Source organism: Dasypus novemcinctus, chromosome 17 (genome assembly GCF_030445035.2).
Source record: "Dasypus novemcinctus isolate mDasNov1 chromosome 17, mDasNov1.1.hap2, whole genome shotgun sequence".
Taxonomy (NCBI): domain Eukaryota; kingdom Metazoa; phylum Chordata; class Mammalia; order Cingulata; family Dasypodidae; genus Dasypus; species Dasypus novemcinctus.
Window position 1 is genome coordinate 61668938 of NC_080689.1, and position 18823 is coordinate 61687760.

Here is an 18823-nt window from a genome sequence, read left to right on the forward strand (position 1 = left end):
GGCTGGGGGTGGAGGGAGAGGATCCACGACAAAGGGGCACAGGGGAACTGTTCTATGTCTTAACATTGGTGGAGGTCATATGACTGCGTTTGTCAAAATTAATAAGACTATACATCTAAAAAAACGTGGATTGTGCTGTATGTATATCTCAATAAGCTTGCCTTAAATAAGTAAGCAAATAGAAAAGCAGTCGATTTTTTTTCCTCAGGAAAGAACAAAATGATAACATGATTTTTCTGGGCTTACATCCACCTGTGCTTAAATCTCTATGTGAAGCAGAAGTGGCTCACGCAATTGGGCTCCCATCTACCATATAGGTGGTCCAGGGTTCAATACCCAGGGCCTCCTAGTGAAGGCAAGCTGGCCCTTGTGGTGAGCTGGCCCATGTGGAGAGCTGGCCTGTGCAGGAGTGCCAGCCAAGGTGGAAAGCTGACGCAGCAACATCACGCAACAAAAAGAGACACAGAGGAGAGACACTAAGAGACACAGTAAACCAGGGAGCTGAGGTGGTACAAGAGAATAATCGCCTCTCTCCCACTCCAGAAGGCTCCAAGATTGGTTCCTGGAGCCGCCTAATGAGAATACAAACAGACACAGAAGAACCACACCAAATGGACAGGAAGAGCAGACAATGGAGGGAGGGGGGAGAAAGAAATAAATCTTTAAAATAAACAAACTATGAACCCAATTTGCAACACTAAAGGAAAAGCTCTTTTGCATAAACTGGAGCTAAGGATCTGTTTCATTACATTGTCAAGTTAATTAGTACTTCTTGCATGTCGTACTTGCAGGATCCATAGATTTTTATCCCATTATAAATTAACTAAATAGATTTGTCCTTTAACAATATTCTCTAGGTATTTTCATTTTGTGTTTGAAGTTAATTTTTAACATCATGGTTCAGGAGGAAAGTCTCCCATTTCAAGAAGACAGCAGACAATGCAAAACAGACTTTTTTGCAGCTCCATGGATTTTCTTTCATAATGGAAAGTTTTTAATTATGGAAACTTTTGAACCTATGAAAAATTAGAGAGAATACTATAATGAATCCCCAAGTACCAATCATCCAGTTTCAGATTGGTTGGAGTGTGCCAATTTAGATGATAATTCATCTCTAATTCATCACTCCCCCAAAAAATATTCTTTTGAAACAAATTCCTAGACATTTCATTTTCATCTATAAATACTTTTTAAAAGGATTTTAATTCTTTGACATCCTTAATCTTGATGTCTTCAATTCAGAACCAAATAAAAATTCAAGCTTCAAAACAACATTTTGACAGTCTATAACTTAAACAGAATTTTAAATATATATATATATATATATATATCAGGATCCCAAAGTTCATCTTTGGTCTTAGTGATCATTGCTAAAGTTGAAAAATTTGGCAACTTAGCTGGAAACAGAGACAACCGAAGTTTCTCATGCATAGAAACTCCAGACTTACTTTCTGAACACACATCCCTTCTAGTCCAGGTGAAAACAGGCAGCTGCCGCTCCCCATCATATGTGAGTTCACTGAGACAATTCCTTAGTCTCCTGGTCTAAATCAAGTGTTGGAAACCCTGACCAATATCTTCCAAAGCACTCAGGCAACAGCTACCTTCCAGGCTCCCAGGAGAAGTTCTCAGTTTCTCATTGCTCATTTTTACCCTATTCCCTCTTAGAGGACTAGCCAAACTTATTTTTACTTTGCCCCCTTCTACTCTGCTGGAGTCTCTGAAGAGAAATAATTGAACTTGTTAAGAGTTTCATGTAAACCAAATGTCATTAACCTTTGATTGGAAGGTTGAAGAAGGTGGGTCAAAGTGTCTAGACTATTCCAGATCAGAGAACGTGCTGGAGCTGACTTGACAGGTACTGCTGCGATTAGAAGACATTCATAACAGAGAAAAGTTAACTTCTGCTAGGCCTTGAATTTAAATCATGGCCATGCCAAAGGTCTGTTTTATCACTATGCATGGCTCGATTAAAAATTAATGCCCCAGGCTTCCAATTCAAGATGGCAGGCCTATTCCACTGATCCCTTACGTCTTCTGACCCTAGACCCCACAAAACTGGTCATAAGGAAAAAGAAATATATAATCCTGCGATAACAATGAAGAATTGGATCATCACTAATGGAGATGTTTCTGGAGAGTGAAAAGCAGATGGTAGGCTGGTGACCAATGTTTGAGCAGCCTCAGTTTAGATTTCAGACAAAGGATGCTGAGCCAAGGAGGCAGTTCATCTGTCTGGCAGAGCCCTGAAGATGTCTGGAACTTCAGGTCTCCTAGGGAGCAGACCAGCCCCCTGTCACACCCCCTCCCACTCCAGGGGCCTACAGTTAGGCACTGGCTGAGTGGTCTTCTCTAGAGAAGCAGCACACACAGCAGGGGGAGAACCAGAGCAGCTCGGTTGACGATGGTGCCCCAGCCTACAGCCCTTCTCAGTCAGTCACTCAGGGCACCCGAGTCTAAAACCCATTTGAACTTCACCCTGTAAAGCTTTCCACTTAGTGACTGAAGGAATGAGAGACTGGAGCCCCTGAGAAGGACATGAAATCCTAGCAAGCACGTTATTTATCAGGCAGTGAACAGTAACAACCTAGTCAGATAATGAACTGTTTTCGGCTTTTAGAATCATCCACAGACAAAGCACAGAAACTCAGCCATGCTTATGAAACAGAGTGAACACCTTCTCAACTCTGATGATGGAAAAGAAATAAATGTACAGCTAGCAGGAAGGAGCAAGCAGGCAAGGAGACGGATCAAAGTTAAGCTCAGAAATTGCAGTATTTGCATATTATTTTGAGACATTGAGTTAACTATAGCAGAATGAAAAACATAGCTAAAATAGGATGCCTGTAAATAAGGGATTGTGGGAAATGGACTTTGGACCAGTGGTTAGGGCGTCCATCTACCACATGGGAGGTCTGGTTCAAACCCCGGGCTTCCTTGACCCGTGTGGGCTGGCCCATGCGCAGTGCTGATGCACGCAGGGAGTGCCGCTCCACACAGGGGTGTCCCCGACGTAGAAGAGCCCCACGCGCAAGGAGTGCACCCCATAAGGAGAGCCGCCCAGCGTGAAAGAAAGTGCAGCCTGCCCAGGAATGGCGCTGCCCACACTTCCCATGCTGCTGATGACAACAGAAGTGGACAAAGAAACAAGACGCAGCAAAAAGACACAGAAAACAGACAAGCGGGGGAGGGGAGGGGAATTAAATAAATAAAAATAAATCTTTAAAAAATATAAGGGATTGGGGTGGGGCAGTGATTGTTATTTGTCATTAGAATTGTTCAGTCCTATTGATTAACTGTGCACATGCATCAACTTAAAAATAAAAATTGGGGGACAGGAGAAGAAAATGCCATCTTTTAAACAATAAGAGAATGGAAATCTCACAGTACAGTAGAGACAGCATGAAACAGGTTAAGCTGGACACTGCATAACTATGATAACAGATGGAGCTAATTTAGGACACAAATGAGGGTGTTGGAATGATCTAAGAGAAAGGTGGTGGTAAGAGGGAAGGAAAATAAATTCTAAATAAAGGAATAGTGAGACAATCAGTACAGATGCTCTGCCATCTAACACAAGGAAAGGAAGAAAGAATTGAACCCGCCTTCACTTTTCCTGTGTCTTTTCACCATGGATTTTGAAGAGTAAAAGTCAAGAGATTCTTATGTGAGCTCCTTGCCGTGTAGAGAAAGCAAACATGACAGAACTCATACTCGATAAAGTAACAGGGGCAGAAAATCGTGCCTGCTGTTCAATGAAGTTCTGTCTTCATAAAGTCGCCATGCATTTCAAAGTTTAATGGGCTAAGGTGTGGACCATTGACCATGAGGTGCAGCGGTGCTCAGAGATGTACTCACCAAGTGCAATGAATGTCTCATGATGATGGAGGAGGTTGTTGTTATGGGGGAAGGAGTGGGGTGAGGGCAGTGGGGGTATATGGGGACCTCATATTTTTTTAATGTAGTATTAAAAAAATAAAGACAAAAAAATACCCATTAAATAAATTAATGTTTTTTTAAAAGTTTAATAAGCTCACTTGTTCAAGAAAAATACTTCGGTGACAAATGGAATACTACTGACTTTTCCTTAAGATGATTCGCATTTGAGCACAAGCATTTAACTACCCCTTCCAAAATTCCACAGAAAATTGCCAAAGGAATATAAAGATAGGAATAAACTTGCCTCACTTCTTGTTATCAGGAGGGCAGCATCTACGTGAGAGAAACTGTGAGAATCGACAACTGCAACATCGGCTTTTCCCACCCAGGAACGCATTCTATTTCTTGAGTAAATACTGGCACTTTATATCTTCAGTGAACACTGGCCATTTTGTCAAGCTTTAAACACATGCTAGGATACGATAATGCATGGTGTTACAGTCTCAGGTCTCTGCTCCCCTTCACTCTGCATGCCATTTCCAATATTGATTTTTTCTTTTTTGTCTTAAACACGTTTGCCAGAAGTTTGTCTACTTTATTGGTTTTCCAAAAGCAGCAACTTGGAGGACAAAAAGTAGGGAGAAAGCACGTGAGACAGCGGAAGGAACCCGAGGAAGGCTGGAGGCTGGCTGCACACGGTCGGGAAGGACAATGAGCCTCAGTCTGTGCCCAGGACAGAGCGTGAAGGAAGAGGTAACGCAGGAGAGGTGGGTGAGGAGCTGGAGTTTTATCCATAGGGGAGTGGAGGGGCAGATTATATTTTTGTTTCAGGAAGACCACTCTGGAGGGAGGGAGGTCAGGCTAGAAGCAGGGAGGAGACCTGGTCTGCTCTGGAGCTGCTCTCTACCAGCCATCCCCGCCTCAAGCTTGTCTAAACCTGGCCACTGTCCTGCACAACCTCTTTCCCTCAGCTGTGCTGTTGCATCAGCCACAGTCAGACCAGCTGAGCTGTGGGAACCAGCAAAGGGCTCCGAATGCTTATGATGAATTTGATAAAAGTAGTCATCATGGAGCAGTTAAAGTCATAACCCTGAGGAAGACAAACTACAATTCCAGTTTCATGAAGTTTCAAAGAAACAAGTCTGATCTACAGAGTACAAAACTATAAAAGTAAGGAAATGATGACCATAAAGGCAGGCAGGTGGAGGCTTGAAAACAGGAACTCAGTTACATGCACGCCCATGTTCACAGCGGCATTATTCACCACAGCCAACAGGGGGAGCCAGTGTCCAAAGATGAACAGAGACCCGAGCTCCAGCCCTACAAGCTATTATTCAACCATAAGAAGTAGTGGCGCTGCCACATGCCACAACGTGAATGAACCTTGAAATCATTACGCTCACTGAAATAGGCCAGGCACAAAAGGACAGATATTGCATGATTCCATTTAAATGAAATATCTGGAATAAGCGAATGCATAGAGACAAAGTTAATTTAAGCTGACCAGGAGCTGAGGGGAAGGGGCAATGGGAATTACTACTAATGGGTAAAGAATTTGTTTGGGCTGATGAAAAGGTTTTGGAAATGTTGGTAGATATGGAGGGTATGATACTGTATAATATAATTAATGCCACTGAATTATACACCTTAAAATGTATGATGTACTTAATGCAGTAAAAATGACCTTAAAATGGCAAAATTTATATTACATGTTACCACAAAAAAAGACAAAAAGGTAGTCTAGTGTTTCACCTTGTAATACTCTGAGCTGTACATGTTTCGTGCATTTTTCTATGTATATTATACCATACATTTTAAAAATTTTTTAAAGAAAATAGGCATTAGAAGGGAAAAATCTTTTGTGGACTTTCGTATACTGATTTTACAGATATTGCCAACAAACTTCTTTTCTGTAATACAAAACGCCAGAAGAGGAAAAAAAAAAATTGCAGATGCAAAGGTTTAGATGAAGAATTATATGTCTCAAGATAATGGTATTACAGTGTGAGAATAATATAAAGTTTATACACATGCAAGAACTAAGAAAATGTCCTGCTTTTCCTGAAAAAAAAAAAGCAATTAATCAAGGAATTAGTAAAAAAAAAAAAAAAAAGATTAAGCATTGGATATGGATTGAGTGTTGTAGCCCATATAAAACTCAGTCTAAATAGCAGCTGATAATATGGTTATGAAACATAAATATGTCAAAAATAATTCTGGAAAGCAAAAGCATATACTGCTTAAAAAAAACAAAAACAAAAAACCTAGGTCTAGGAGTCGAGAAGGGGAAGTGGATTTGGCCCAATGGATAGGGTGTCCAACCACCACACAGGAGGTCCAAGGTTCAAACCCAGGCCTCCTAACCCGTGTGGTGAGCTGGCGCACACGCAGTGCTGATGCCCACAAGGAGTGCCGTGCCACACAGGGGTGCCCTTCACGTAGGGGAGCCCCACGTGCAAGGAGTGCACCCCGTAAGGAGAGCCGCCCAGTGCAAAACAAAGCACAGCCTGCCCAAGAATGGTGCCGCACACATGGAGAGCTGACACAGCAAGATGACACAATCAAAAGGAACACAGACTCACGGTGGCGATGGTAACGATAGAAGTGGTCACAGAACACACAGGGAATTGACACAGAGAGCAGACAACTGGGGGGAGGGGGGAGAAGGGGAGAAAAAGAAATAAAAAACAAAATCTTTACAAAAAAATAGTTGAGGATTGCTAGTTCCAGTACTATGGTAATTCTTAGAGCAAATTTTTTTAAAAGATATATTTATTTATTTATTCCCCCCTCCCCCCGTTGTGTGTTCTCTGTGTCTATTTGCTGCATCTTCTTTGTTCGCTTCTGTGTTTCTTTTTGTTGTGTCAGCTCTCCATGTGTGGGGCGCCATTCCTGGGCAGGCTGAACTTTCTTCTGCGCTGGGCGGCTCTCCTTCCGGGGTGCACTCCGTGTGCGTGGGGCTCTCCTATGTGTGGGACACCCCTACGTGGCAGGGCACTCTTTGCCCGCTTCAGCACTGCGCATGGGCCAGCTCCACACGGGTCAAGGAGGCCCTGGGGTTTGAACAGCGGACCTCCTATGTGGTAGACGGACACCCTAACCACTGGGCCAAGTCCGCTGCCCTCTTACAGCAAATTTGCTCCAAGCCTAGAAACTACATGTGGTATGTCATTTCAGTCATTTGTGTGTATTGTGTATGTGACAAGCCCTTTCTGAGAGAGCTACGCAACCTAGTATCTAAGAACCAATGTAGATTTATAGATTTTGGACCACAGATGGTCTCTCTTCAGAGGTTTTGCAAATATGTAGACATCCTAGTAGACACTTTGCTTTTACTTGTGCCCTATTTGGAGGGGGAATGGAGACTGGGGGCAGTGAGGAGGGCTGGGCAAGATCCTGGTCAAGCATTGAGAAGAGTCTACTCACATTACAAAAACGAAGGCAAGGCATTATAAAGTAAAACTATTAACGAATAACTTACACCCCTTTAAAAAATCTCTAGTATTCATTATTTATATGCTAGTGGGAAGAGATACTTCCAAGTCTGAAATTCCACAATTAGTTTCTTTATCTATATCACTTCAAATGTCGACCAAATACTTTCCCTTAAAACAATTTCAAAATCCCATAATGGGAACACCTCACGCTGCACAAGTTAAACATTTCATATCCTCCAACCTTAGAAGAGCTGAGTGCACCCCCAGTGCATTTGCTTCTGTCGGGAGGCCAGACCAGCGCTCCTTAGGGGTTAGTCAAAAGACACAGGATGTCCATTTATAAAACTGATATTTGATTTCTCTTATTTATTAGACTCATTTAAGTTAGTTAAATCTTAGATGACAAACTGCAAGAGGAGGGAGGAGTGGGTGTAAAGAAACAGATGGGCAATAGTCATGTCGTAGATAAACGAGAGTTATTGGAAGAATTGGATAGGGTGTGGGCTGGAGATTTTTTCATTTTTAGGGGATGGAGATTAGGGGCGAGAAGAAAAAAGGCAAGAGAGTAGGCCAGACCAGAGCGCCTGCTCAGCACCCTAAAGCTGCCTACCCTTCCCATCCCCCTCCTACCCACACCCCCAACACCAGGTACTCTGCGGTCTGGATATCAAAACCAGCAGACGTGGACCCGGACTCCCCGCTGCCTCCCTGGATGGAGGAGGGGAGGCAGGCAGGGAAACCGAGGAAAGGAGACGGAAGCTGAGAGGAACAGACTGTCAAGACCTCCTCACGGACCGTGGGGTTTTTTGTTTCCCCTCCAAAGTGGTTGAGTTGCACAAAAATTCAAACCCACCCGGGCCAGGTCACCTGCCAGCTCCCTTTATCAAAATGCTGGCGGCTGCAGACCTCACACTGGCTCACCTGCAGCTGCAACCGCTCTGCGGATGCCCACCCGGCCCCAAGGGAGCGCGCCCAGGGCGGCGGCCAAGAGGGAAGGCAGGGACCCAGAGGAAAGCCCCACCAGGCAGACGTCGTTCTCCTGACAAACCTCGTTCTCCTGACAAACCGGCGCACAGCCCCCCATGCGGAGACCAGCGCCTGGCAGCCCTGATTTCCGAAAAAGCCTCCAATGTTACACCAACAGAAATCCGTAGGTGTGAAATACATACCCAGCCACTAGGAAGGGCTGCAGCGCAGATGCCAACAAAAACAGACAGGGCACTCCTCCATCTGCACCCTGCAGCTCTGGGAAGGGGAGGGATGCTGGGAAGCTCGAAAATTCCATGAAAAGTAACAAAACCAAGGCAAGCCTAAGGGTCTTACCTCCTGTGCGGCATCGCAGCCATCTCTGGTCTTCGCTGTAGGACTCTCTTCTAAGTCAGCTGAATAAATCCACCCAGCTAACCTGCAGGACGATATTTCCTACCCCTCCTGCAGTCCCGCGCTGGTCAGAGCGGCCGAAAGGGTTTCTCTACCCACATCTGCCTGAAATCCCCCAGCCATTCGCTGCTTCTTCAGGTCAGTGGGGATCACAGACAACAGAGGCTGCTGCTCCTTGACAAAGTTTTCCTTCCAGCGCCTCCCTTACAGCGCTGCCATCAGAACTAAATCCATCTCCCACCCCGGGCTGCGAGGAAACGCGCTCCTCCCCGTGCGCGCTGACAGCAGCCCGCGCCCCGGCGCCCGCACAGCCCCCTCTAGCGGCCTCGGGGCAGGCGCCGGGAGGGCGGGGGCTGCAGTGCCCGCCCCGCGCTGCCGCAGTCCCGGGCCCGGCCCCCGCGGGCAGCTCCCCTGCTCTCACGCCCACCTTCACCCACTAGGGAGCCCCTCACAGCAGCCGAGAGCTAATAGCAGTAACTTACCAGGGGGAAATCTGAATCCTCCCTGGGGTGAGAAATAAAGCCTCACTTAGAATGTTTTTGTCCAGGAAGTAGGTACATCTTCCCCTGAGAAGTAACGCTGTTAGTGATTTTCATAGGAACTTTGGACCATTTAAGTTCAAAGCCAAGATTACTCCTGTACTAATTCTGATTCCATTTCAACTAGGACAAAACTCTTTGTCTTGCTGAGCCCTCTGGGGTTATGGGACTTGTCCAGCTCCCTAAATTCTAGTTACTAACTCGCCTCACCCCTTCATCCTCGCTGACCTCCCACTCCTCAGGAAAAGGTGTGTAGTGAGGAGGAAACTGGATGCGGAGCCAGGACACCTGGTTGCAGTCTGAGTCCTGCCATTAATTCGCTGTGTGACCTTGATAAAGCCAGGACCTCTCTGGGTCTCATCTTCAACCGGAAAATTATAATGTACCTAAAAAGGCAGCTTCAGGGTCTAATACTTGCTGGCAGTGTTTCTCAAGAGTACCCTCGAGGAGCAGGACATCAGTGGGTACCTTGGGTGTTAGACCCCCAGGCCCTCTACCAGCTCCTCATATTCCCCTCAGTCAGCATTCCCTCTAAGTGGCTGGAAGGCTGTGTCTGCAGGGCAAGCCCCCATCACGGCCCCCAGATCGTCGCCCCCCAAGGACCTGAACCACCACAGCCCTCAGACCCCACCATGGGGCCTGCCCGAGCTCAGTCTCTGGAGGTGAGCCCAGGAACTGAAGTTTGGAAACAAGCAGCCCACGTGACCCCTTTGCACACTGACCAAGAGAACCCACCACAAGGGCCCCAGAACCACCAGCAGGCGGTCCCTGGCCAGTGCCAGGGAAAGCTCCTTCCTGCTCTAGCGTCCTCACGTCCACTCCTGCACCTTCTCCCCCCACCCAGGGCTTCCCACTCATTCCCATTCCTTCTCCAGAAGCACCGAGTCCACAAGCCCTTGCCCATTCTGCTGTAAAAACCTTCTAGAAGACTCAGGGCAAACGCAGCTCCCCCCTGAGGCTCCCATCTGTGCAAAGCTACGAGGTGATGTGTCTGAGACCCTTCAGGGGGCTGTGGCACTGTTAGTGCCAGCGAGCAACAGCAGGGGGAAGGCAGGGCCCAGGAGGCACAGGTAATCAAAGCCCAATCACAAAATGAGCCCCTAAATGAGGAGTTTTCATTTAGTCCAGAAATACCAGGTCTGAGACTGCATGGTCACATGCCTTCAGATGCCCTGCCTGGTGCATGCAGGGCTCAAGTCACAAGCCGCTGGTGGCTCCTGGTGTTTTTCTGAGGCTTTCCCTGCATTTCTACTCATTTAACCCACACAAGAGATCTGAGGGTGATAATATTATTCCCATTTTTCAGGGGAAGAATCTGTGGACAGAGGTTTGGTAACTCATCCAAGGTCACACTAGTGGGTGGCCCAGCCAGGATTCACTCAGGGGCCCTGGTTCCAGAGCATTCCATGGCATGGCCTCTCAGAGACAAGAGCAAAGCTGCTCTAGGTTATCTCATTTCTACATGCTGCTGTGTTTCAGATTTAAGGCTGCTACCCTAAGATTTTATTAAATGTGACTTTTTAACAAAAGCAGTGTAACACACTGGTAACACCACACTTTTCTATAAAGGAAAATGAGGGGACAAAGGGGGGCGGGGGTGGAGGAGGGAATAACTGTCCTCTAACAGAACCAGGTATAAAAAAAACTGCATCCAGGGACGCCTATGTGGCTCAAGTGATAATATCAGTGCCTACCATACAGGAGGACCCAGGTTCACTCCCTGGGACCTCCTGGTGAAAAGAGAAAGCATGCCTGTGGCCAGCCAAGTGCCTGCCCTACTGGGTCATGCAGCAAGACGACACAACCAGAGAGAGACAAAGGGGAGAGTCAAAGTAAAGCGCAGCAGAGACCAGGAATTGAGGTGGCACAATTGACAGGGAACCACTCTCTACATCAGAGGTCCCTAAGACCGAATCCTTCTGAATCCTAGAGAAAGATGAGAAGAGAGCAAAGAGGAAATAGATGCACAAGATCACACAGCGAATGGAAACAGAAACAGCAGGGTGAGGGTGGGCATGGGGAAAAATCCTAAAAAAAAAAAAAAAAGTCCGTCCAAATGCTAATACATACCACAAAATGGGTGAACACCAAAGACATGTTGAGTAAAACAAGCCAGACACTAGAGGACATACTATACAGTCACTCCCAAAATAACTAGACTACACATTCACATGGAACAATGACAGGCTACCAGAGGCGGGAGTGGGGAATGGGTTGCTAATCCCTAGCACACAGCTGCTGGTTAGGGGGAGGGAAGTTTTGGTGATGGATGGTGGTGGCAGCAGCACACTGTGCAGTTACTACCTGCGAGTTATATACGCAGAAGTGGTTCAGATGAGAAGTGTTATATGAAATGGCACGAAGTTTTAAAGTGTCTAGCTCCTCCCAGACACCACCTGATTACAGGTGCTGAGAAAGTGGCACAAGTCCATGTCCTTTGGAATTTTTCATCTGTGAGACAAGAAACAAGACTTCTTTCTTCTTTGTATTAGTTTTCACACCAATAGCCTATCAGAAATTCTTCCTTGAAGGTCCCATGCCCTCCCCCCGACACACACACATCCACCCAGTTCCAAACTCACCTTGAAATTCAATGAGAACCATCACTGTTTGGCCCCACAGTCTATCCCTATAAGACCATGAAGATTCAGAGCTCCTACAGCAGAAAGTGTGAGAGGCCTGGCCGTCAACTAGGCACAGCAAAGCACAGGAAAGTAGTACCATACCCCAAAAAGTCACATTTGACTAGCCACCAAGTGCCAGGTCAGGATTTTAGTGTTAGATTTGATTGATTTGCACATTTTTCAACCTCCAAGTCTTTTTGACAAGTGTTTCTAGCCAGGAGTCACTTGTGGAGAGTAGGTGGAAGTACGGGGAAACCCCAACAGCACCCATGCTAGGTGGTTTCCAAGGTGGCTCAGTGGCCCCCACCTCCTGGCTTCACATTCTTACAGAATCCCTCCCAAGATGCCAGCAGAACCTGTGACTTGCTTCTAACCCATAGAACATAGCAGAGGGAATGGGATGTCACTTCTGTGTAGGTTACATAAAATTCATCATCCTGTCACACTCTAGAGCCTCATTGGCTTACATGCCTTGGTTAGGCTAGTGGTCATATTGGAAAGGCCGATGTGGCAAGGAACAGAGGGCCATTTCCAGCCATCAGCCAGCTGCAAACAGAGGCCATGAGCCAAAGAGTCCCAGAGGAAGTGAGTTTCCCAGTTACAACTCCCGTCAAGCTTTTAGACAAGACCCCAGCTATGACTGACACCTTGAATTTTGCCTTGTGAGGGACCTCAAAACAGAAGATGCAGCTAGACTGCTCAAACGGACTCCTAACCCACAGACACTGAGTAAAACATGTTGTTTTATGTTGCTAAGATTGTGCTTTGTTTCACAGTAGTAGACAATCTTGCCTAGGATCTGAGGGTGACAAGGCACTACTCTGGCTGGCCTTCCCCTAGGGCAGGCCAGAAGTGCTGAAGGAAGCCACATGCCCTGGGATCTGGCCAAGTTCAATGATGGTCAGGCTTAGTATACACCTGGCTTCCTCATCCCTGAGTACTGAGGGGACAATGCTGGGACAAATTCCACAGTGCCTCCCAGCGTTGCCCACAGCAGTAGCCTGCTCAGATATACATCTTTTATGGGTATTCCTCCCTCTGACCTGTTGGTGCTTCACGTAATAACTACTACTTAAAGCTCTGTCTCAGAATCTGCATTTCAGGGAACTCAATTTAAGGTTAAGAAGGCTAGAAGTGTTAATGGGGGGTAGTATATGGGAACTCTTCAGCAGGATGTAAGCCTACAACTTCTCTAATAAGAGGCAAGACAGTGCTTTCAAGCCAAGTCAGTGGATAATTCTAAATCTAGATGTCCAAGAGATGCCACCCTTGAGATAAATGAACATTCAACCAATTCTGTGGTGAGGCCTGTGGAAAGAACAGAAAGTCCAGAGCCTAGAGCTCCAGACTCAATCCCAGTGACTTTATGGCATAAGGAGAAAGGGGTAACAGTGCATGCCCTCCTCCTATCCTATACCCCAGGGTTGTCATGCAAATAAAGTGGTACCCCAAGTACTTATGGTCCAATTACTGAATAAAGTGAGACAATGGGCAACTATAACTCCAGCCATACCAGAGGATAACCAACAGGCTCAGGGACAGGGGAGCGGGAGTGAGGACCCCCGGATTGCAATTCCCACCTTCATGGAAGCTCTACATGTCAAGGGCTATAGCTAGAACTGTGTTCAGCCTTGATGAAACAAAAGTCTCTCATGGCATGGGAGTGGGGTCCAGGCTACGTCATTATTAGTTCCTCCCTCCCAGTCTGGTGGAAGGTACAGGAAGGTTTCAGAACTTTTCCAGTGATGACTTGCCCAGCAGGACTTACTATATTCAAGAGTTGTTATTCTTGGAGTCAGTGTTGAGCCTTAGGGCTAATGCCTCTGAACAAAAGACCAGAGCATTTTGTTCCCAGGACTCTGGTTCTCTTAGTTCCCCAGTGACCCTCAGTAGCCTAGAACCAGCAGACTGGTCTCATTCCACAGATCCCACTTAGGGCGTATGACGTCAGTAGGGGCCTCCTTGTCCTTGCCCTGAGACCCAGTGACACACAGTCCCATGTTCAAAACAACTCCCACTTCCAACACCTTGGGAAGTTTTGCAAGTCTTTAACCAACTTAGTCTTATACCATCAGGAGTCCCTAGCCTTCCTCCTCCCTTCCTTTCTTCCGTGGGCAGCACCATTTCTTCTCTAATGAAGAAAGTTGGCTCTCCCCGATCCTTCTTCCATTCTTTCTGTTTCTATTCACTGCCCCCAATGAACAAATGCCCCAAATCCAAAAGATAGAAAACCAAAAACCCCTCTATAGAGGTAAGGCTGTAGGGCACATTAAATTTAAGGCAACTGTAGGTATTGCCATTGATGAGGCATATGGAATTTTCACAAGCAGGTAGCTGTTACCAAAGTAATTGCCACTTTCTATGTGACCTTGAGCAAGACCTAATACTTTCAGCCTTTCTGTGCCAGTTTGTTCATGTGTAAGACAGGGATAGTGGTACCTACTTCATAGGATTGTTGTGAGAACAAAGTAGCATATACAAAGCATGGTGAACAAAACCCAGCGGACATTAAGTCCTGCATCATTGTTAGTTATTGTGAAAAGTAAAGACTGTCTTCATGGTCAAGGCCCTTGGGTGTCTAACTTGCACAATTGTGCCATATAGCCCTGGCTGTGTATTTACTTAGAGAGTCCTAAATTCTCACTCCCTTTGGTCAAAGTGTACAACTATAGCTAACATTTTTAATCCTATTAAAGGCTAGTTTCCCCAGAAGGGTTACAGTCCCTTATTCCTAAGTGATGAAAATAGAATAAGATATTAGGTGTAAGTCCTAGAGAAGATAGAGAGCCCCAAAGAGTGGGAGGGGAGCTGGGGGACACTGCAAGGGCTATAGGCCCTGAAGCTTTTTTATTCAAGTTAGAAAGTTAAGATAAAAATAGAGTTGTGTAAATTTGTGACAAGCAAGGTCATTTAAAGGGTAATTATTAAATTGTCAGAGACTCCAAAACTTTGAAGACTGAACATACTTTTCTCTAGAAGGCAGCTCTGGGCCTTTTCACTTTTCATACTTGGGGAAGGCTGAAACAGAAGAAAACCTATTGTAAATGGCTAAAGGGTAAAAGCAGACAGAAGAAATGTAACTAAACAAAATGTAGAACATTTACCTTCAGTAATAGATGCTTCAATTTAAAGTTACCATTTTGTACCCATTAAAGTCCCATCACTTTAATATATCCCGCTGCTGGTTAGGATGTGAGGAGGTCAGGAGCCTTTTGGTATTAGAAGGTGGTATCGTACATCAAGTCATAGGACGGACCTACACCCCGTGACTCAGGAGTTCCACTTCTCAGGATCTATCCTGAAAAACAAAAGTACAAACAGAGAAAGGGCTAACCATGTCAAGTTATTTGCCATGTTTGAGAAGAAAACAAGCCAATTTAAATGGCAGAGAACTGTCTATTTGGTGGACTACTAAAATTTGTTAGAGAGATTATATAAGTAGTCTCTGAACATGCCAATGATAAAAGAAAACAGGACACAGTGTTATGTACCCTCAGAAAACTTAACTCGGTTGTATAGGGAAAAAAGCAACATTTAGAGTTTTTCCATCAGTGGTTCCACCAGGGTGGTAAGATCACTGAGTCTTCTCAATTTTCTGAAATTTCAACTTCAAAAGTGAATCCATGATTAAAAAGATAGTCACTCAAATCATAATCAGGCAGTTCAGATATTAGAAACCATGAAGAAACTCACTGATTACAATCAAATGCTTTAACTCAAATTTCCTAGTCCACTAGGTTACATTGAGTGTAGCTTGTCAGATTAAAGTATATCAGGAGGTAACATTATTATTACATCCTTTGCCCAACACATCACTGACTCTCATTCCAGCCTCTGTGTACATATATTCATCACTGGACTGAGGAAAGACAGAGGATGCTTAAGAGGCAAAGAACCCCCACAAGGATTCAGACATTGACTTTAAATCCTGAACACAGTTCTTTATTTACTCAAAGATGATGGGCCTTAAAGGGGCAAGTTAAAGGTTCTTATCATCTGAATTATAAGGGTTTATCAGGGAACTCTTTGACAAGCTGAGGATGCTACAGAAAGTAAAGTTACATTTCTTCCCATCTAATCATGTTCAAAACTGACAATCATGTTTTGGGTGCATGAAAGTCCAGCAGGAACCAGAGACCAGAACCAGGCATTGTGGCCACAGCCAGGCCTTCGCACATCCAGAGGGAAAGTCACGCAAATGATCCTTCCCCAAACCCCTCATAACAAGTAGAGGTTTGGCCACCAAGCCTGATAGAGCCTTAGTCTCTTCCTGGGCTCCCGGTGCAGATCACACAATGCTGGGGGACTCTGCCACTTGGTTCCTCTGCCCCCAAACCCCCTCAACACATAGAACAGACAACAGGGTGGGGGGAGAGAAATTTAAAAAAATAAATCTTAAAAAAAAAATAGGGTAAATCTTTCCAAAGAGAAAGGAAGTAATACAAAGAAGACCAGAAGAGTCCCTAAAATAATCTAGTATTTATAACCCTCTACTCTTCCCATTAAGAGATCTACCATTAACATACTTCTTGGAGCCATTTTGTCCTTGATCTGTTCTGGACACCACAGCTATACCAAATGAGACATGCCTTTTATAAAGCCTCTCCTAGCGTCTCCTAGAAACATTTCCTCTAGAAGTCCACTAGGATGGATGAGGACTAACTTAAGTCAACTTAACCACCAGGCCCAGGATGTCAGAAATAGAATTTGTGGCTCTTTCAAATTATGCTCAGCTCACTGACAAGCTTGGGCAGCACACACCACTTAGAGTTCTTGTCCAACATGCCAGACTTCATACCATAAACCTACTTCCACGATTAATTCAATTCCCCCCCATAGAAAAATGAGTTCCAACAAAGGGAATCTCCCTCTCAGGTTCAAGAGATAGAAGCCTGTGTTCCCTCTGACATTTTCTTATCTCAGTCAGATTCAGCCTTAAGAGTCTTCCTTGGTTGTCTGGTTTCATCGCTTGCTCAGTGGCCCCAGCCTGGAGAATCCACCATTGGAAGGGGCATCACTCCAAGGTTACTTCCATCCCATCTACATGCTCTGGATCCCCCACCTTTTCAAACTGCCAGACAACTTCCAGAGCACATACCACCCCAGCACCAGCCCTTAAACCACCCCCAAGGATTGAGAAACAGTCAAGTCTCACAGCCCAGTGAACCACTTCCCTCTGAGCCCTAACGTCTTTAGTCCAGGGCACAAAGTTAGATATCTGAACAAGTTAGAATGGGCTAGTGAGATATAATAAGGGGTGTGTGGGGCTCTGCCAAGCCAGAGAACATCTCCATCAAAAGCAAAATTCAGTTAGGAATACTCTTCTAGCCAACCTCCTCAGAATATGCCCTGTGAGCCTCCCGTGGTCAGAGATTCTTAACGTTTCCTGTTCCATGGACCCCTTTGCTAGTCAGGTGAAAACCACAGACCCCTTACTAAGCCCACACTATACTGTGTACTATTTAATAAATATATCACACCCACACTGACATATCCCCACAGGAATGTCTGAGTTTCAAGTTCTCGGCCCCTTGTTAAGAAGCCCTGCCCTGAGAGAACGCTGGAGCAGATGAGCCACTCCCCAAGCAGAAGCCTAGGGCAGCTTCAGTGGGGAAATTTTCCTGTCACAAGTAGCTCCTACCTGGGGAAAATGAGAGACAAGGAGGCTTCAGGGTGTTTCCAGGGTGCTAATAAGTTTATCCCAACTGTCTAGGCCATCTCATTTCAGAGCTTAAACTGTTCAAGGAAGTTTCCCCAGTGATCAGTTTTATGCACCGATGATCACAACCTGAGGAGGGGGTTAGTGGGACTCCAGCACCCCCAGAGCAGCCTCCTCTCAGCAGCTTTCCAAGGAATCTCCTGTGACATGCCAACACTTGAATCTTTGACTCTGCCATATCCAGGCCCCACACAGGGTCTTCATCCATATGTGCCCCCAGCTCTCATGGCATCTCACTCCAAAACTGAATGGCTTATTTATTTTTTTAAGATTTATTTCTTCCCACCCCCACGTTCTTTGCACTTTCTGTGTCCTGTGTCTTTAGGAGGCACACAGGAACTGAACCCGGGACCTCTGGTATGGGAAGGCAGTGCCTAATCACGTGAGCCACCTCCTTTCCCTGCTATGTATGTCTCAATGTTTCTTCTTCTTGTGTCTCTTCTTGCATCATCTCTTTACATCACCTTGTTGCGCCCGCCGGTCACATCATCTTGCTGTCTTGTTCATTTTCTTTGGGAGGCACTGGGAACCTCTGCTCCAAGATTTTGTTGTTTCTCTTATTATGTTTTTTTTCTTCTTGTATCTCTTGTTGCATCATCCCGTTGTGTCAAAATCCCCACCTATCCATCACACCAGGTCGTGGTCTTCTACAGTCAACCACAGACCTCCCACGTGGTAGGCGGGAGCTCAGTGGCCTGGGCTACATCCACTTCCTGAGTGACCCTTTTCCAGAGACACAGCCTCGACAACATCAAAGACAATTCTGAACAAAAGTTACACTCTTGAATGATGAGACATACTCACCTCACAGCCATGCGTGACAAAGAATAAATAAAGTGAGGCAGCAAACACCTTTACCACCCAGCAATACCCAACCCCTACACAGTAAAAGCCTCCATCCTGAAACTCCACCAGTTCTACATGAGCCTCTCCTGGACTTTTTTAAATCCCCATCTCCAGCAAAACCACATGCTGTGGCTACACACAGCTCTAGTCCCTCTATCAGGACACATCCTTGCCAATTCAGTCCCCACGTGAACCTGCTCTGACCACACAAGTCAATCTCCATCCCTGCGATCAGCAAATTCTCATATACTTTAAGGACTTTGCCTTCCAGCGACGTTGATTTTGTACTACCTGTTTTTACCCCCAGCCTCCCAAAATAAATGCCCATCCTTGCCAGCACCAGGATTCTACTTCCCAGGTCCTCTCCAAGGGCAGGAAGGGGAAACTACTCTGCAAACT

At 45.7% G+C, this 18823-nt stretch overlaps 1 protein-coding gene across 1 annotated transcript in view; it reads right to left on the bottom strand.

Moving 5' to 3' along the window:
* Positions 1–9001, bottom strand: part of LOC101444395 (C-type lectin domain family 4 member F-like) — a 33543-nt gene extending 24542 nt beyond the window's left edge. Inside the window, exon 1 of the mRNA XM_071208895.1 lies at positions 8640–9001. Coding sequence (XP_071064996.1) covers positions 8640–8662 — 23 coding nt within the window. The 5' untranslated portion in view covers positions 8663–9001. The remainder of the gene's footprint in view (positions 1–8639) is intronic.
* Between the last annotated feature and the right edge of the window lie 9822 nt (positions 9002–18823).